We start from the raw sequence: 21,199 nt of genomic DNA, 5'->3' as shown, positions 1-21,199 counted from the left end.
ATTCCCAGGGGACTTTGCCACTTTAAAACAGGAATGAGCTCAGTAGTGCACAAAACAGCACAGTGCATTGACTGATTTTAAAATTAGTTTTCTTAGGGGAAAAAACGGTCTCAGTTGTTGTATACATAGAACATCGAGTTTACTTCCGTAGTAAACTATTCTTGTTAAGAGATTAAAGACAATGGAGTATTTTAGCATCATGTCATAAGTGGTACTTACACAGAATGGCCCTCTGGGTCTAGTTTGGTGGGGTTGGCTCCTTTCTTGAGTGTGGCTGTGAGCTTCTCTATATCTCCAGTCTCTGCTGCCTTCATCAGACGCTCATCATACTTTCCCCATTCTGTACTCTGAGACAGAGGCAAATGTAACATTAAAAAACAATGTACAGACCCTCAACTTGCATATGAAATGTTGACTATGTTGTGTAAACTACCAGTCAAAATTTAGAAAATATTAAGATATGTTCATGTTTGTAAAAGTAGTTAGAATCATAATAAGCCTTATTCATGAGCACAATCACTCAAGGACATTTTTTGTGTGTTTTTTTTCCCGGAGCTCAGGTTATAAACAGTACATACATACATATTAACATAAGAACTAGGGCTGCACAGTATATCGTTTCAGCATCAATATCGTAATAGTCACATCGCAGCATCTGCAATGTGGAGTTGGGATTATTATGGTGGCTTGAGAAAGCCAACATACTGTTATGCTACATAAACTTATTCTTCTTCTGAGACTAATTTCTATAAGCATCTTCTCCTAGACCGTTCATACTACAACCCACAAATTAACATCAAACCACCAAACTGGTCTGACTCGGGTTGCTATATCTTTTCCAACTGGTCCGACTTTACCTAAAACTGACCTGGAAAATTTGAAAAAGTCCCATTGACTTAAAATTGGCCCAAACTTTATGACCTCATAACTTTGCGCCAGAATGTCATACAGACTTAAGCTGCGGTAACACTTGACTTTTCTTCCCACAGACTTCCATTCATACGTACGCGAATGCGTCAGACCGGAAACGCAAGGTCAAAGTTTCGCAAGTTGGTGCGGTGCAAAGTTCAAGCTTGGTGAACTCTGACCTGCGAAATCGCATCACTTGACTGCGTGAGACCAATTGAGGATTAAAACATGACCTCTCTGGACAGAAATGTAAAATATTGAGCAATCGTTGGCTTTTTTTAAATGTCTATTTATCTTGTTTAATCCCGCCCCTTTTCGCAGCGCCGTACGACAGAATTTCGCACACACAAAGCCCAGTGTGACCGCAGCTTTATGGTTGGGCTCATTTAACTACCAATCTGCCAATCACTGATGACCTTACAACTTATTAGCCACACCCTAGCAACCACTTATGGGACCTTAGCAATTATCCCATAGACTTCCTTTGTAAAAACTGCCATTGACTTTACATTGGACATACTAACAACATATCAATTCATGCTAACAATATACTAATCCATACTAGAAACATAAACATGGTAACAATATACCAGTCCATACTAAATACATACTATTCATACTAGCAACATGCTAATTCATATTAAATTCATGCTAACAACATGCTAGATTATACTAGAATCATGCTAGCAACATGCCAATTCATACTAGAAACCTGCTAACCTAGTTATCGATCTATGCCAACTGTTTCAATCTTCTTTAAAACTACTTCAGTTGTTTAATTTTTAAAGCTACTTCAAACTAGGCTTTCTCAAGCCCCCATAAAGTTTGTCTACAAACTTTTTTCTAGTTATAGTTCATCACCAATGAAGAATGTGCTGTGTTTACATTTTACATTACATTTGATTATTCAATAATAGGGCAAGACAAAATGGTGATATGCACTTCTCGTAATGGTGGACCAAACATAAATTAATGTTTCAATTCTAAGAATCTTATGTGCTGTTAATAAAAGAAATACATCTTATAACTTTTATGCATTTTCCCTCTACATTTTCAAATATCATGATATATTGTGGATGGTTTTCTTGTGATATATCGCTGATATCATAATCTATCATTTTCGGGGACAAAATATCATGATAATATCGTATCGCATTACTGTGCCTGAATATCTGACTACTTATTTCATATTTTGCTTTGTCTTATTTATTTATTCTTGTAATTTTTTTATTCACTCCTCTACAAGATTATTCCAATCAAAGTTATTGAATTCATTCCAATTAGAGCTATTTAAGTCATCTGCCGAAATTGTATTTATATTGCAATATATAATAACAAAAAAATTAAATATCACAATGTCAGATGTGCAGCCCAAATAAGAACAGAGAATACCATTTAAATAAAGTTGGAAAATACAGTAAACAATAAAATTCTGAAGTTAATTATTGACTTAATTCTGAATATAAAGATCCAGCTATGCAATAAATGGGTAATATGATATAGTAGTATAATACAAAATAACTGGCTTTCTATGTGAATACAGTGCTAAGCATAGAGTGCACCCCATTTTGAAAATTTATATTTTTATCCATTTCTCAGTGAATATAGGCAATGTTTTTGGTGCATTTAAACTAAACAGATTTATTAAACAGATATATTTATTAGTCACCAAACATATTTAGAAATTGAAAGATAATACAATTAAACTCAAGCAAAATACTGAAAAAAATACACCAACTAAAATTACATTAACTAAATTTTTCAATTATTTTGCTTCTCTTAATTTTTCCTCTTCTAAATTTTTATTTAATATTTTTCTATAACATATGAATTTGAGTGTACTAGTTTTTGGATCATTATTGTAAGTTATTTTGTTAGATAAGCTCCAGATTTTGCTTCAGTACTGACTAATCCAATGTATATACACAAATATAATATTGTATAGCTTCCTATTAAAAATATGAATATAATAGATGGACTTGTGAGGGGTGTACTGAGCAATGTACTGGGTGTACTGGGTGTATGCGGAGCAAACAGCAAGGTTGAATTTTCAGAAGTCCTTACTTCAGATTTTAGTGTCACATGATCCAAAATCCTTTTAATAAACTGGTTTGTTGATCAAGAAACATTCCTATTATTATCAATTATGTCAGTTGTGTCATCTTATCTTTGGAGAAACCAATTAAAAAAATTAAATAAAATAAAGGGCAGCACGGTGGCGCAATGGGTAGCACAACTGCCTCAAAGCGAGAAGGTCACTGGTTTGAGCCCTCGCTAGGTCAGTTGGCAGTTCTGTATTGAGTTTGCATGTTTTCCTTGTGTTTGCGTGGGTTTCCTCCAGGTGGTCTGGTTTCCCCCACAGTCCAAAGACATGCGCTATAGGTGAATTGAATAAGCTAAACTGGCCGTAGTGCATGCAAGTGTGTGGGTGTTTCCCAGTGTTGGGTTGCGGCTGGAAGGGCTTCCGCTGCGAAAAACATATGCTGGATAAGTTGCCGGTTCATTCCGCTGTGGCAACCCAGAATTAATTGGTTAATGCTTTTGGAACATTCTCTATTTCAATTCAGTTTGCTCAGACATGAATCCCAGTGATGGAGTGCAAGAGAACTGAGAACTGGAATGAACTGTTAATACTGTGAAAAATAATGTGGCTCTTTCAGTTTCAACAGCTACCCTTGTAGTAAGCCAAGCAGTCATTCCAAGCATGACGGAACTAATTGAAAACCAACGTGATGCAACTTATAGTCCAAATTTGCGGCATGCATACTTCTGTGACACAAATCATCATTATACAAAGGGGTCGACTGTGTACAGGAAAACATTATGTGCTCTTTTGGGAGTAATAATGTCCGAGATGGCTGTGAAAACACTGTTATAATAATATGTTTTTTTTTTCCTCAAAAGGAGCAGAGAACATACCAACTAATCAGGAGATAATCACATTTTCAAAAACAGCATAATCAATTAATTCCCATTTGCACAATGAGATAGTAATGTCTTAGAATGTGATACGTCTATATATACTAATAACTAATGGTCAGAAGACACAACAAAGATTCTAAACCCCACTTAAGTTTGCTGATCCGTAGATCGAAATAAAAATAAAATCCATCACAAAGATGAAAAATCGAATTCACCATTTAAAGCAATTGTACATTGAAAATAACTGGAATTGAACCTGATCTGAAGTCAATAATGGGAAGAGAAGATAAAAAGTTTACAACAGTGAGTCTTTCTGGATCTTTACATTGAAAGTAATTCAATTTCCAGGTTTATATGATAAATTAGATGTTTTTGTACGTATTTTTAAAGAAATTATTTAATTGTTATTTGGATATGTTGTATTTATTATAATATTTCAATTACAATGATCTGAATCTCTAAGTTTTTCTCTCTCTTTGTTATTCAAACCATGCACTGAAATGACTGGATATCATTTATATATAGGAATATTTTTTATTTTGCAATTTTTTTTTACACTTAACCAGGTTATTATGTCACATGACCAACTGATTGTTTAAATGGAATGAATCTATCTATTTTTTGACACCCTGACAGAGCTAGTTGGCCACAATGCTTTGGTGCATTTGTGAGTTGCTTTATGTAAAGCCATGTGAGAATAAACACCTATAGTGATCAAAATCACTGGACTTTCTAAAGTGTTGGAGTTAAGAATCAAGAATTAAGAAATCCTGCATCCAATGAGCACCTATCTATGGACTGTATACCCCAGTAGCATGTTTGCTTATTTTTGACTGGACACTGGAGTAATTGTGCGAAAAATTTAACTTTTAACATCTGGAATAAATGATTTACATAGAAAACTCTTGTTTTATGTTGAAATATTATTCAAATAATTTATTGTTTAAAAAATTATTTTTAATTTAAAAAGCAAACAATTTTTGTCATTCATTCATTTATTTTCTTTTCGGCTTAGTCCCTTTGTTAATTTGGGGTCGCCACAGCGGAAGGAACCGCCAACTTATCCAGCACGTTTTACGGAGCGGATGCCCTTCCACCTGCAACCCATCACTGGGAAAGATCCATACACACTCATACACTACGGACAATTTAGCTCACACAATTCACCTATACCACATCTCTTTTTGGGGGAAACAGGAGCACCTGGAGGAAACCCACACGAGCATGGGGAGAACATGCAAACTCTACACAGAAACGCCAACTGACCCTGCCGAGGCTCGAACCAGCGACCTTCTTGCTGTGAGGCAAACATGCTACCCACTGCACTACCGCATCACCCCCAAACAATTTTTGTGTGTTTAAAAACACATTCACAACTATTTTGTGAGCAATTCCTGCATTATGAATGTGACATTTGCTGTAGAAATTCTAAACATAAACTAGTCTGTTAACATTATATTGAAACCTCTGTTTATAGTTTCCAAAACAACTAACCAGAGTTATGGGATCAGAAAAACATCAATCTGTAAAATTTGTTAGATTTTAAATGAGGAAAATAAACAAGTGTTACGGATGTGACCAAAAGTTTGCGATTTTACAGTAAACAAGATCCTTTGTGGAAATTCTGTGAATTAAACTGCGCTACCCAAAAGAAATAATGCTAATCAAAAGGATAAGAGTTGCTCATTATAGAACAAAAATTATTGATTTTATTTGACATTTTTGCATTTATGAGGAAAAGCTTCATTATGGATGTGACAACTCTCCGTTACAGATGTGAACCTGGCACTTGTGTGACTTTCCTAAATCAAATATAATAGTTTGAAAACATTGACAGAGACATTTTTGAGTATTTTAAGCACTATGAAACACTTGCTTACACCAAAAAATGTAGAAACGGCTTCACTATTTTGCTTGAAACTTTTTTTCATGGAAATGTTGACATTTGCATGGAATTGCTCTTGTGTATTACCTGTCATTGTGTAACTTTTGATCAGCACTACTAACATATAAATTTTTTATATTTGATTAATTAAATTCCACAATAATAAATTCACATACACACATTAAAGATTCTACAGTTGGTTCAGTAAAGTGGTGAATAGCATCCAAAACTGGAGCAGTTTCACACTTTCTAAACTGGTTTGCTTGTCAATACCATACAATAAAGGTCTACTTACACTAAAAAATACATATGACCTAAATTATTTATTTTATTTCCAAAACTCCACGGCAACAAACAAATTGCCCAAGCAAATATAATAAGTTTACATATAGCATTTATGAAAATACATCTACAGTACTATTCTATCACAGTAAACAATCTGTGCTGGTCTTACTCGAGCGTCAAAATGTTTGTAGATAATCGCTAGTGTCAACCAAAGTTAAATGCAGCGATAAAAATCACGTAATTCTGAAAGATATGTATGATAAACAATCACGAGTCACAAGTCATAATCTCTTTCGACATAACAGTTCATCCCTGGAGTTCAACAAAACATTATGAAACAATTCACCCGCATTCAGACTGACCACCCACAGCTCTATTCTTCTACACAAAAACACACACTCACACACTCGGTTTCAGGTCATGTAATGGGCTTGGTCCAAAGTCTTGACAAGCTACTCGACAGAGTAAAACCTGTGTGTCACTGTACGTTTACCTCGTTTTTCTTAAGCCGTTGTTTGAAACTTTTCATAGTTCCAGTCTAACAGTAACTACGTCCAGTGCACTTGTCCTGAAGTCCAAATCTGCGTCTCTAGTCAAAGTTTGCCAGCAAACTTTTATTCCACCCCACTGTTACAAGGTTCAGCCTGTGTTGCTTGAGACCTGACGCTTCACCCCCGCGAACCAATCACCGGGAGAGCTGCGGAGGAGCGAGCCAATCAGCGAGAGCTGGGAGTCTCCGCGTGAAGCTCATTCCGTGGAAAAGCTAATTCACATGATTGTGGGCAACAGATTCCACAGACTCTACGGATGCCTTCAAAACCTGCTACACAATGACTGTTTGTTTTGGGTACAGCTACTAGTTATACTGTCAGCAGGCTTGGCCGGTTTGCGACTTGTAAACGCAGTTGCGTCATCAGTGGTTTGTTAAAAAAAGAAATCCAATAATATAAAGTAGGCTACGTAATCTATCTATATTGAAAACGTGGGGTTAATGTTGCTAGTACGTTTTGTTACTTGACTATACATATATCCTGTATCTACATGCAAATTACATTATATATCGAGTCATATATATATATATATATATATATATATATATATATATATATATATATATATATATATATATATATACACACACATACATACACCCACCCACATATATATATACACTTACACATATATATATATATATATATATATACACTTACACATATATATATATATATATATATATATATATATATATATATATATATATATATATATATATATATATATATATATACACACACATACATATATATACACATACATACATACATAAATATATATATTATACTATACACACACACACACCTAACAATGTTTCTGCTTGTATTTTGTAACCTTCTAATGATCAATATGTCCCAATAAACACAAAATACATGTAAAATGTATTGGTTTCAGTATGAAGGCAGATCAGTCTCAAAAATAATACATTTACATAGATAAATTCATACATGCACAGTGCATTTCTTATTTACAAATTAAAAAAAAATTAAATTCAAAACAATTCATAAATACAACACAATTTGTTTATATATATATATATATATATATATATATATATATATATATATATATATATATATATATATATATACACACCAAATGAATTGGATTTGTGTATTTATGAATTGTGTATTGAACTTACAAATTGTACTTTGTAAACATGAATTGTGTTGTGGATGTATGTATTATATTTTGTAAATGTATCATTTTTGAATGATCTGACTACACTGTTTTAGTGGTTTGTAATGTATCTGTAAGGATTTCTATCTTTTTAAGAATGGTTGCAGACTCTTACATTTAAACCGTTTATAGTTTAAAAATATGTATGTAGTTGCGCTCACATATTAATGAATAAACAAATATTATATATAAAAAACACCTATTGCGTGAGAAATGTGTTAGGTGGACTAGCAGTTGTCGTCATAAGCCTTTGATTTACGGTCACTGAACCTCAAACAGTTTCAGGGTTGAAAAAATTAAGAAAAAAAAAAAATCTCTAATTGTGACCCAAAGCTTTTTGCAGCTTCTTTACTAAAGATCCACTAGAGCATGTTATGAATCACATCCTTTTTGTGGTATCATGTAACCACCACCTCCACACACACACATGAAAAAGATTTAAAAAGCACTAAGCAATAAAACTTATCCTGATATTTCTAATAAAAAATGCATTAAACTTCATTTTTTGGGATAAAGTTTGTCAGTTTAACGCTTCAAGCTAAAACCTGGGAAACCGCCAAACGCAGCAGACAAACCAGTTTCAAACATGAGCCTCTTGAAAGACCTCATTCATTCTGCCCTTAAAATATGTTCAATGAAACAGCAGCCTCCCAAATAGCATGTATTCATTGCCTTGTGTCATTGTGTTTCTCAAAGCAGTTCTACATGTGTCTTAACTGTTTAAATCAGTTCGACAGCACTTATGTGGTACTTCAGACTTGCAGTCTGTTACAAAGAAAGATTGATTTGTACACACATGTAAAAAAGGGTTGTATTTTAATAAAACTTTAAAAGTCTGTAAATTTTCAAATTAGACCCAAGTTCAAGGCCTCTGTTTGAATTCAGCCGCACAACATTGTGTTCTTCTGGCTACATAACCTTTATAATTCAGCCTCCAAGCTATTGAACTTTCCTATGAACATTGGCAAGACTCCACGTGTAGTTAAAGATTATTCTATTCAAACTACTAAACAAAGTCGCAGCTCAGAAGGACAATTTATTGACTGACATAAAAAAAGGTTAACCAGAACACAAAATGCAGCATTTCTATACATGACAGGTTCGGTTTATCAATATTACATTATCCAAAATGTGAATCAATAAAATGGGAGCAATTAGCAATTACCAGTATCTTTCCAAATGGATTTAATACTTTCTTAGACACGATCCTTAGAGTGAGCCAAACGAACCGATGTTATGTGATGTTGTGGGCACTACGATCTTCCACAAGACCGATGAATGGATATTTTTAAAAGAATGAAAATAAAATGAGGATCAGAACGTAGCACCAAACGTCCTCTCAGGCTCCGACCTCACACAGCTTTGCGATGATATTCTGGAGGTGCAACCTCATAATCACTTGCACTGAACAGAGACGATGAATTCTTCACCAAATACCTGAAACAAGCAACACGGATATTTTACATTCATATAAAAGTGCCCTTATTATGCCATTTTACAGGTTCTGAAGTTTGGTTTACATGCATCCAAAAGCAATAAGTACATACATTTTAAAATCACTTTATTTCTCAAACTCTTTTGAAAGAGCATAAGAGGACAATAAAATCAACTGATGGTAAATAGCTTTCATAATCTGCTGTAGTGTTGTCCCAATACTGGGAACTCATACTTAAATACCTTAAAGATATATTGTTTTTTAATTCCTTATTTGATATTATGTGGAAATATTAGGGCTGGACCAGAATATTCAGCGGGTTGGCATTAAGTTTTCCATTTTGATATTCGAATATTCTTTTTATACTATTTATTTATTTATTGTTTAGTCCTATTCTATAAGGGAATTCATTTTATTTAATTTAATTTAAATGGTTGTTTAGTTAAAATGTGAATTTGTCATTGAAAGTATGCTACTGTTAGTAGTAGTTTATTTCTCAAGATTGGACACTTTATTAGGTACACCTTACTAGTACCGGGTTGGACCCCCTTTTGCCCTCAGAACTTTCTTAATCCTTCGTGGTATAAATTCAGCAAGGTACTGGAAATATTCTCAGAGATATTGGTCCATATAGACATAATAGCATCACGCTGTTGCTGCAGATTTGTTGGCTGCACATCCATGATGCGTATCTTCTGTTCCACCCCATCCCAAAGGTGCTCTATTGCTCTGCTTGATTAAGGTCTGTTGACTGTGGAGGCCATTTAAGTACAGTGAACTCATTGTCATGTTCAAGAAACCAGTCTGAGATGATTTGTGCTTTATGACATGGTGTTTTATCCTGCTGGAAGTAGCTATCAGAAGATGAGTACACTGTGGTCATAAAGGGATGGACATGGTCAGCAACAATGCTCAGGCAGGCTGTGGCATTGACACGATGCTTAATTGGCACCCAAAACCAGCCTGAACCGTTGATACAAAGCAGGATGGATCCATGCTTTTATGTTGTTGACGCCAAATTCTGACTCTACCATCCGAATGTTGCAGCAGAAATCGAGACTTATCAGACCAGGCAATATTTTTCCAATCTTCTGTTGTCCAATTTTGGTGAGCCTGTGCGAATTGTAGCCTCAGTTTTCTGTTCTTAGCTGACAGGAGTGGCACCCAGTTTGGTCTTCTGCTGCTGTAGCCCATCTGCCTCAAGGTTCCAATTGTTTTGCGTTCAGAGATGCTCTTTTGCATATCTCGGTTGTAACGATTGTTTTTTTAATTACTGTTGCCTTTCTATCAGCTCAAACCAGTCTGGCCATTCTCCTCTGACATCTGGCATTAACAAGTGCCCACAGAAATTCCAGTAGATCAGCAGTTTCTGTAATTCTCAGACCAGCCCGTCTGGCACCAACAACCATGCCACAATCAAAGTCACTTAAAAATCACCTTTCTTCTCCATTCTGATGCTCGGTTTGAATTGCAGGTCTTGACCATGTCTACACGCCTAAATGCATTGAGTTGCTGCCATGTGATTGGCTGATTAGAAATTTGCATTAACAAGCAGTTGGAGAGGTATACCTAATAAAATGGCCAGCTAACGTTAAGCATTTTTCTGCTGTCAAGTCAGCGGTACAAATTTTTTCACCTGCCCGACTAAAACTTCACAGAGACAAACAAGTACACACTCTTAATCTGCACTGCTTGACATTAGCCCAGCTTCATTAAAAATTGGCATAGAAAATAACCAAACAATATCGAACAGCCCCATAAAGCTGAGGAATTTTTCCATGTCACATTTGAGGTATTAAAATCAATTCTCCTTACTTTAAAAAATCTTGCAGGTAGCTGAGAAGCAGAGCTAGACTCTTTTCATCCAGAGGTGTGTAGGCCAGCATTGCTCCAATTCTCACTGGTAAAAGACATAAAAGAGACTATACCATCAATTACTAAAATTAAACATGAATGTAATTACCAGTGATGAAAAAACTAAACCTTCTCTTTGATGCAATGCTAATTTTAAGCTCTTTTAAACCCATTTAAACCTTCATTGCTGCGTTTGAGGTTCAATTAAGCCTTGAGGATTGAATTATTGGATTGGACAACTATAGTCTTAAAAAAACTACTATAGAATGCAAAGCTCATATTTAACATGTTTTGTCCAGTAAAAGTTTAGAAATGGACTGTTCGCTATACAGTTAGTTAGTTATCAAAACACAATATACAATTTATTAATCTACAATGACGAAGGGCAGTGGGTTGCTGAATAAATATTGAGAGATTTCAGCTGCAGTCTGGGCTTGCTGCTTCACTGCCTTTCTACACCTCCCTTTCTTCGTGTGTTCAATACTTTTTCTATGCGTCATTTCCTTTTATTACACAACTTCATTTGTGAAATAATTATATTGGTTTTCTTTGCATATATGGATTTATTTGGTTGTTACCAACATCCTGGGAAAATTACAGTTACAGTTATACTGCTAGTTAGCCCTCAAAACACAATATAGCTTTTAAAGTCATACCAAAAAGTCTCAGCAGGTGCGGCGCCCCATAAATCTGAGACATGGATGTATCTGGATGGTTTGCGAGGATCTCTGCATACTGCGGCCTCTCAAACTTGTAGAGAAGCTGAGTACCCAACATCACGTTGAAGTACTCTCGGATTCCGGCAACTACTTCGTTCACTGCGTATTCCCTGAGAAAAGATCAAGCATACAGTATGAGTGTCTCTCCAAAAACGATGTGATAAATATATCATAACAAATGTAAGAAATTAATTACTACATCAAATAATATTTTAGCTGAATGCACTGGATAAGACGATGGTATACAAACACACTTGTTATCAGAGTTTCCTCTTGATTTCTTGTAATTTGCATAGTCCTCCAGGACAGCATCCACATTCTTTTTTGCAGGTAAGTGAAAAAGCTAAACAAACACAAAAAATTTAAATAAACAAAATGTATCTCTCACGCAAAGTACATTTTGAAACTCAAAATATAATTTTATGACCAATTTTAAAAATTCTGGCAAATGCACAGCTAGAAAACTTGTTCATCATATGCCTAATTTATACCATTACTTCATGATTTCTATTTCATTTTGAGTTATTGTAGTTTATCAAGTTAAAATAAATAAAAATGAGAAGAGATGCCTCGGCAGATATAAACAAGCATTCAACTTGAATTTATTCAATTTTCTTTCAATTGTTTGATTTAAATGCCGTTTTATACTTTTAAATTGGGATTTTAACAAATAAACTGACTGTAAAGTGTCATTTAGGGATGCAACAATTATAGATTTTGGTTCTACGATTATAGTCTGAGGAATAATCACGGTTATCATGATTATTATGCATTATTCAATCATTATAAAACACTGCTAGTTTTACATGACACTCCTTTCTCTTTGGCGTTAAAAATAAGTGAATAACAATTTTTGCATTTAAATATAAGTAATACTTTAACACTGAAAACACAATGACAGAACAATAAATAAATAAATAAATTTTGTTCAATTTTGTTAAATAAAAAAAATTGTCCAATGTAAATATAAGCTATTTATTGCATAGAAGTATTTCCCTTTTAAAGAGAACAAAATGTAGTCAAAGACTGCTGGACCTCTGTCTGAAAGGCACCTTTGATCAACTATATTACAAACTTGTTTGGTAGCCTATTTGCTTTTGTATTTTTTTTTCTTTGGAGTAGAAATGTGTATATTCCACATAAATTATGAAGCTGACCGGTCCGTTCTTGTCAGGTGGCTCACGACATTCTATCAACTAGGTGCACCTGGAAAGGACCTCTATTGAAAATAACGAACTTGCATGCGCAAAAGACAGGATATGTGAACATCTCTTAGAAATAGCCTCAGCCATAGTTAAAATCAACTTTAATCCAGTGTGCATGGGTATTCACCTCAGTGTACAAGCTCAAAAATTTAAACTAGGGCACAGTTGGTATAACTTTTAGTTGCAGGAGTTTTGTTCCATGCAGACCCGCGGGGTTGAGAAGCCTTCACGATTAATTAACCGTGATGATTTATAGTGTGGTTAATAGTGAAATCAGTTACTGTCCCTACTGCCATCCGTATTTGTTTTTGCTCTGTCATTCCTTATTATTAATATAACTGAATAAAGAGGAGAAGTGCAAGAATTGGATTAGGATGAGAATAAAATGAGCTTTTATTTACCTGCTTCTGTCTCGTAATCAGGTCCCAGTCATCAACCAGCCATGGTTTTAATTCTTCAGGAATTTTTACCTTTACTTCTACTCTGTTGATAAAAGTCTCCTCCTGCACACAAGACCAGCATGGCCATCAAAAACAGCCTCACTTTTAGCATTTCTTAAAGACCCTTCTTTGGAGAAAATCATGTTTTTAATATTGTTTACTCGTCAATCTGATGTTTTCAATGTGTAAAACATAAACCATGGATTAAGTATTTACTCCAGGTTCCTACCATTACAAACATGTAAAAATATACACACAGTATACAGCAGGGGAAAATAAGTATTGAACAAGTCATGTATTTCCCGGGGAATAATATTTCTAAAAGGAGCTGTTGACATGGAATTAAACCAGATTTGGTAAAAATCCAAACAATAAAATATAAAAATAAACAAAAAAAAAAAATGTTTGAAAAATTTGTTTGTGTAATAACAAGGAGAAAGTACTGAACTACTGAAATGTATTAATCCTTTATATAAAAGGCTTTTTTGGTAATGGCAGCTTAAAGACGCCTCTCATATGGCAAATGAAGTCACATTAATTGCTCTGGTGTGATTTTTTTTTTTTTTTTACAGTGTAAAAATCTTGATTGTTCAGTGGGTCTCGTCTATCAAATCTGATCTTTAATTTGTAATTTCTATTGGATTCAAGTCAGGTGATTGGCTGGGCCATTCTACAGCTTGATTTTCTTTCTCTGAAACCATTTGAGTTTCCTTGGCTGTGTTTTGGACCATTGTTTTGCTGAAATGTCCATCCTGGTTTCATCTTCATCATCCTGATAATGCAGCTGTTGGACTGAAGCAGCTAATATTAATTCACAATGACGAAGGGCAGAGGGTTGCTGAATAAATACTGAGAGATTTCAGCTGTCTGGTCTTTCACTGCCTTTCTACACCTTCCTTTTTCACGTGTTCAATAATTTTTCCCTGCGTCATTTAACTTTTAAATTTAATTTCTAAACTAATTAGATTTGTTGTCTTTGCATTTATGGATTTCTTTGGTTGTTACTAACACCCGGGAAAAATTTAAGTCAACGGCACCTTAAGAAATAGGTTTTCTGCTAAAAATGGTGATGTGTTTACTACTTATTTTCCCCTCTGTATATACACAATGAGCCTTGTATGTCACAATCCTCTGATTTATTATGTTCAAAATGATATTTCCCAAGTAAATTTATGTTTTAAAAGGTACAGTACATGTCTAAGATGGCAAACAGAACAAGTTTTTTGTAACATTATTAACTGTTTAAAGACTATAATAAAGTTGGGGTGGAACTGATTTACAAATGTATGATTGTGTATATTAAATCAGATTCCAGTGTATTGGCATAAGACATTTTAAAGAAATAGTTCACTCAAAAATGTACATTTGGTCATTATTTGCTCAGCCTGGTATTGTTGCAATGCAGCATGTCTGTTTTTCTTTTTCAGAACACAAAAAGAAAATTGAGAGAGAAAAAAACAACAACATCCTGCTTGTGTTTGTCCAGCATCAAGCTTATTTTTGTTTTTAAATTGCGAAAATAGCAAGATAGGATGTGACTTAAATGTGTTTTAAAAGCAAGCATACAAGTGACAGGTCTAATAAATCGAGATTAATAAAACATGAAATACACCATCTTGATCCGTTCTCCCATTACCACTTAAGCGTAAAAAAAATAATAAAATAAAATTATATATATATATATATATATATATATATATATATATATATATATATATATATATATATATATATATATATATATATATATATATATATTTAGTATTTTAATCCACATTTAATGTAATTTATCAAATATATGTATGCTTTTCCCAGCCATAACTATGCTTTCGTTTCATGCAGGGGTGTCCGGTGCCCTGTAGAGTTTAGCTCCAACCCTTACCAAACAGCTAATCAAGCTCTTACTAGGTATACTAGAAACCTCCTGGTAGGTGTGTTGAAGCAAGTTGGAGCTAAACTCAGCAGGACACCAGCCCTCCAGGACAGAGTTTGGACACCCCTGGTTTAATGCTTGATGCTGGTCGGTATTCACTAGCTAATGTTTCCTTCCACCTATTTTAATGTGTATTTTGAATATGCGCATAAAAGAATGTTTGATGAAAACGCCAAGATGCACATCAATTTTGAAAATGTGCATAAAAATAAAACATGCGCATAACCAAGAAGGATAAACTTTTTACTCAATAAGAAAAATTGCACAAACTACAATGGAAACACTTCATTGCATGTCGGCATTTGTCTACTGTCTTTTATTAAATACAGTACTTATTAAATACAGAAAAGATTGACGCAGATTTTCCTATTGCAGCAAATTCCGTTTTTATTTTTGATATTTGGCGCCAGTTAATCAGGAAGTGACAATTTTGTTCTCTTTGACTCATTGGATGGAAACGCTGCTTTATTCACACATCTTTTATGCGATATTACAGTTTTGCGCATACATTTAATTCCTATCTTTGGATGGAAACACAGCTACTGCCTGTTTATGGATGGACCGAGCAGGACTTTTTTCTCTTTTGCTGGTTCATAAGAGTAACTGGCATTACAACACAAGGGTGAGTACATTTGTGTGTGTACCATCACTTTAGGGTATAAAAAAATTAATTTCAGACACACATACTACAAAAAAATAAAAAGCAAATATGTCTTTTTGATTATACAACATGCATTTTAAGAGGGTAAAAGTGCTTTCCTGGGGGGGAAACTAAAAAATGACTAAGTCTCTAAATATTGACCATTGGCTTTTAAAGATTAGAAGTGACATACACTCTCCACAGTCGGGTCAACACGTGCCCTCTTCTTGCGTGGGGGGTGAGGCATGTCCCCAGTGCTAGTGCCCTCTCCAGCCCCTGGCGCTGAGAAGCAAACAACACACAGCTTCTTATCAGTAACAGTTAATAATGAAGCTACAGCGATTGCATCTCATAAATACTACAGCTAGACAGAATTGAGAAACTATTGACTTTTAATTAACATTTCTGACAGGTTGAAATACAACAGTATTTGCACAGAGAATTGAAACTTACTCTTTTGCTTGTTCTTCTTTGTTTTTCTAGTGAAATGAATAAAAAGCCCTTGGTTAAAAATGCACCAGTAAACATGAGTTTGCAGTTTTGACAGCTCATTTTAAAAATTCTTGATGGAGCAAGAAGCTGAGTGCAGTCGAGGGTAATTCAACCCTACGAGCAAACAAAGTAACACTCACACATCTACATTTTTTTGCTGCACAGCAGCGATTTTCTTGCTCGGTGCGACACCCCTCATCCTTCCCTCAACATAATGGTCTCTGAAAAACAGTGTGTTCTGCATTAATTACGCTCATGACAAAGACAAACATGCATCACAGATTGTATAAACTGACAATCGCTCTATTGAAATAGCAATAAAAACAGAATAATAAAGAGGTGTAAGGCACATTTAACTTCTTTCACTCACTGATTTGCCTTCTGAAGCTCTTTCTGTTTCTGCAGGTTACTGTCCACATATTTAAGCACACGGCTTTCAGGAACCCATTCGTCCCAGCTAGAAACACATTGATCACACTTTCTTATAATAAATCTTATTAATATTAAGTTATTTTTAGACAACATTTACCATTTCAGCCGGTATAACCTAGGAATGCTGACTGTACAGTAAACAACAAATCGATGCAAATAAGAATTTTAAATACACAGACTTACTTCTTATTCCATCCACTGTAATGAATAAAGTATTTCACTTGTTTGTCCTTGATATTGATTTTTACACACTGCAAAAGAAAAAAAAGACGTGATTAATCATCTTTCTGACATCTTTGGAGAAATAAGATCCAAACCATCTTTTACAAGTGAAAAAATAATCATGTTGGTAACATTCCGGCATTACTCAGGATGAGGTAAAACTCAAAATTAAATAAAAAAAGTTAACCCTCTACTGCACGCATTATGATAGATCTTTAAAAAATTATTTGACTGTTTCTTTTCTCAGATTAGCTTAACTTGAAGTGCTGCAAAAAAAGATTTGGGGGGAAAATTTAAGGCACTTCATGAAATGTTGCCATATGACAACAACATCCAACAGTGGATCTAACTTAGAAATTAAAAAGAAATTTAAACTTTCCATATAATTAATAAATTTGTTGTTAGAAATTATTTAATTGGTGTTGCAGTATTATAAGCTTTAAAACAGAACTTTTCAATGACACCAAACATCCAAACAACTGATATTCCAACAGCTTTCATTTATTCCATTCATTTCTGCTGAATATTATTGAAAACATACATAATATTAATCATGTATCCAAGATACAGTAGATATACATTTTCCTCCAGTAAATATTGTAATATAAATACGTCTAATATATTCAGATGCATCAGAATAATGTAGCTACTAGCTAACAATGTTTATATATTATACAATACTATAGTACGCCTGTCTTATCTGCCTGTGAGCTAACTTATTTGAACTGTCTCCATCACTGCTCTTATCAAATGTCCAATCTACACCATTCTCATGATCACTAAAACCCATCTCATCCTCACTTTCATCTGCAGGAAGGGCCAGTTCTGTCCTTTTCTTCTTTCACTTACAATAGAACATGGTGGCGCTCGCTAATAAACCGTTCCCTGTGTTCATATCTATTCAAAAGTATCACCATTAAAATGTGATTTTATCCATAATGCAAATGCAATCAACATATAACTAAACAAAGATCACAGCTGACCTTGCTAGCTAGCTAACCTAGTGAAATATTGCACATTCCACTCTTCCATTTGGCAACACATACATTTGATTAATTTACATAAATCTAATTTGATCAAAACTTTTTTGAGTTGTGAATATGTCATCATATCGGAGGTGATGTCTCAGATTTTGTTTATGGATCTGACATGAGTTGTTCCTTTGTATTTACTGACGTTTTCATTTGTATTCAGCAACTACTCACAATAAACGCCAGTCTGCTAGAAATCGCGTCACAGAAAAACACTGCACATCATGTGACTTAACCAAAGCACATCATTGGCTAAACTTGGGTCTACTCTTTCCAACAAAACAATTAGAACTTTGGTTTTAAAGAAACAATGGCAGGAAAATGAACAAATGTTTTGGTGAAACATCATGGGGTTATCACACCTAAAATAGAAGCACAGCATAATAACATAGAATACACTATCATATATAAAATACAATTAAAAAGTAAAAAAAAACAAAAAACAGACTGATGGCAGCAGAAGAGGACAAAAGGCCAACGACAAACAGTACAAATAAGTGTTTAGAATACAGTACTAATGCTGACAATGCTGATTTGTCAATAAGCTATTTTTAACATGAGACTAAAAAGAACGAAAAGTAAGTGATCTTCTAATTGTTGGTGGAATGGAGTTCCAGTCCCTAGCAGCTTTCACTGAAAATACTGACTGACTGAATTTACTTTTTTTTTAATTCTTTTTTTTTTTATTGAACATTTTGATTTTGAACAAAGGCCGAAATCCACCCAATAAAATATGTATAATAAAACTAAAAATAAAAAATAAAAAAAAGTATATTGTAATAAGTACAATATTAGGATTGAAACATAAATGATAGTCTCTCTCATATTCGACCAAAATTGTACAGTTTTTTTTTACTGGCAGCATTTATTTTGGCTGTGGTGTATTCCAGACTAATAATGTCCAGTAGATAAAGCCTCCAGGATAGATCAGTTGGAGCAGATGGATCCAGCCATAGTTTCAGGATTGTTTTGAATTTACTTTTTTGAGAGGATTAATACAACCCCCTCTTTCACCACCTCTAGTTTTCACAAACTGATTTAGTGGTGAAGTTGAGTTATGAACGGTCTTAAACATTAAACATATGTACATCTTTTAATTAAATTTTACCAACTAAGCAAGTTGTATTTCTTTAATATTGAACAATGGTGAAATTGAACATTTCTTATCAAGGGTTAACTATACAAAAAAATCTCTTTACTTGACACAGAAAACAATACCAAAGCATTAAATATGATAAACAAAACAATTACAAACACATGACTACATTTACACTAAAAATTGAATGCCATTCAGTTACTGCTTTCAAGAAAACTAATATCAAAAAGGCCTTTGAAGCATGCATAATGAATGATTCAGGTACCTTAGCTTCGTATAGCAATGGCCCATGAAAGCACAGCACTCGTTCACCTGAAAAAACAGCAGAAATATTAATATACAATGACATCCACTAATGGGCTTATAAATAAAATAGAAGAGGTACATATTCAAAGCAGTGTGTGAGCAGCACAGTACATTGTACATTCAAAATATGCCACAACACACAAATGTTTTAAACGTATACTAGATGTATAAAAGTTTGCAGTATATTTACTACATTGTTTGTTGCAGTCATGACTAAGCTCATTATAACCAAAATATAACTTGCATTTCCAATAAACAATACTAAAAAACAAATCAAAATTAGGCATGACTGAATAACAAACTATTTAAAATCTACTTCTATAACCAAACAATATATCAAACATGACGGTTAACTCGACATACGCGTTTACTCACTACATCAACTCATGTTCGAGTCCCAGTTCAGGAGTCAGATAAATGATTCAGAATAGTATATTGTTCTAATGATTCGATTCTACAGAACGATTCGTTCAGTTATCAAAAATTGCTGATGGTAATTTTAATGCAATAAAATAAGGCGTTCTTTGCTCATTATCGACTTTAATTTCAGAACAGCTCAGAGCTAACGTCCCTGTTTTTACGCTACAAATAAGTAAATGACTGTTCCCGCCAGGACTTCAATACTGCAATGGCCGCTTCCTGTAAACAAGGCCTGCTGTGTGCTAACGGCTACATCATTGACAACAGCTAATGTTTTGTTTCAGGAACACGCCGCTGTGTGCGTCTACAGAGGCTGTCAGATCTAACGAAAAGCACCAACGTGAAATCGTGCACCCGCTTGACAGCTGATGAACAACTCTGCACAAGTTAAAGAAGGCAACTCTCAGCTAAAAAGTGTTTTGTAACACACAGCTCGCCGTGCGCGCGCGCCATTGTGCAGCGGCAGCGCCCGCTTCCTTTGCACGGCAGAATGAGAGGATCCCCGATCGACGGGTGACTCTCGTGGATGAAACAAAGCGCATCTTACCTTCTTGAAATTTAGGTTTAGGGTCCTGTTTAGGCGCCATTCACAGATTAAACAATAAAAATAGCTGGAAAATCAAATCCAGGCATTGCCAGCTCCGATTTAATTCACGCAGGGTGAAGGCGCCGCGCTGCGTTCCTATGACGCACTTTTCTGGCGCCCCTGTCAGGTGACTCTCATAATAAACAGCGTTTATCCAGCAGCCCCTGTTGACGAATGACAGAAGTTGTGCTCTGCTCACGGCAATACACGCAAATAAGTGGATTTATGCAGATATATTTTAGCTTTACGCCACGCCTCTTCTATAATTTATGTTTTAATTTCTTGTTAAAATTTAAAGGGGTAGCTGCACCAAAAATAAAACAATTGAGGTTATGCAAGGTGTAGACGACTTTTGTTTTCTTATATAGAACATAAAAAAGATTTTTTTAGCTGAAATTGTAATGATTCATAAAACGCAAGTCATTAAAGACATAGGCAAAACTAAATTACCACTATAAGTAACCTAGTAAGATCCCACGTGTGGCTTTGTTTTTTGCCTACTAGCCTACATAAACCCTATTATGAGCTTACAGTGGGCACTGTTCATTTAAATCAAATAAAATGACAGTAATGATAATCGCACTGTACATTTCCTCAATAAACGGTAAGAAGTGTACAATAAATGTTCGATATAATGGTTATGTTCCAAAATT

At 34.5% G+C, this 21,199-nt stretch overlaps 2 protein-coding genes across 2 annotated transcripts in view; both read right to left on the bottom strand.

The window, feature by feature from the left end:
* Nucleotides 1–6,821, bottom strand: part of uacaa (uveal autoantigen with coiled-coil domains and ankyrin repeats a) — a 36,369-nt gene extending 29,548 nt beyond the window's left edge. Inside the window, exons 1-2 of the mRNA XM_056478506.1 lie at nt 6,495–6,821; nt 220–347 (exon numbers count right to left, since the gene is read on the bottom strand). Coding sequence (XP_056334481.1) covers nt 220–347; nt 6,495–6,530 — 164 coding nt within the window. The 5' untranslated portion in view covers nt 6,531–6,821. The remainder of the gene's footprint in view (nt 1–219; nt 348–6,494) is intronic.
* A 1,713-nt stretch (nt 6,822–8,534) lies between these two features.
* On the bottom strand, nt 8,535–20,725 carry morf4l1 (mortality factor 4 like 1). The gene is made up of 12 exons (XM_056478760.1): nt 20,508–20,725; nt 19,500–19,546; nt 17,069–17,136; nt 16,824–16,910; nt 16,594–16,674; nt 16,415–16,440; nt 16,155–16,243; nt 13,350–13,451; nt 11,998–12,086; nt 11,681–11,853; nt 10,986–11,070; nt 8,535–9,172 (listed from the first exon to the last, which is right to left on the bottom strand). The coding sequence occupies exons 1-12, from the start codon at nt 20,545–20,547 to the stop codon at nt 9,088–9,090; spliced, it is 972 nt and encodes a 323-aa protein (XP_056334735.1). The 5' UTR covers nt 20,548–20,725; the 3' UTR covers nt 8,535–9,087.
* Nucleotides 20,726–21,199: the final 474 nt, after the last annotated feature.

The sequence above is a fragment of the Danio aesculapii genome, chromosome 18, assembly GCF_903798145.1.
Source record: "Danio aesculapii chromosome 18, fDanAes4.1, whole genome shotgun sequence".
In the NCBI taxonomy this organism is placed as follows: domain Eukaryota; kingdom Metazoa; phylum Chordata; class Actinopteri; order Cypriniformes; family Danionidae; genus Danio; species Danio aesculapii.
This window is presented reverse-complemented; position numbering and strand designations above follow the sequence as displayed.

Coding starts and splice junctions, on each gene's coding strand:
- morf4l1 (XM_056478760.1), bottom strand. CDS start 20,547: ATGGCGCCTAAACAGGACCCTAAACCTAAATTTCAAGAAG. Junction 19,547..20,507: donor TAAACCTAAATTTCAAGAAG/GTAAGATGCGCT, acceptor CTGTTTTTTCAG/GTGAACGAGTGCTGTGCTTT. Junction 16,441..16,593: donor CAGCAAAAAAATGTAGATGT/GTGAGTGTTACT, acceptor TCATTTCACTAG/AAAAACAAAGAAGAACAAGC.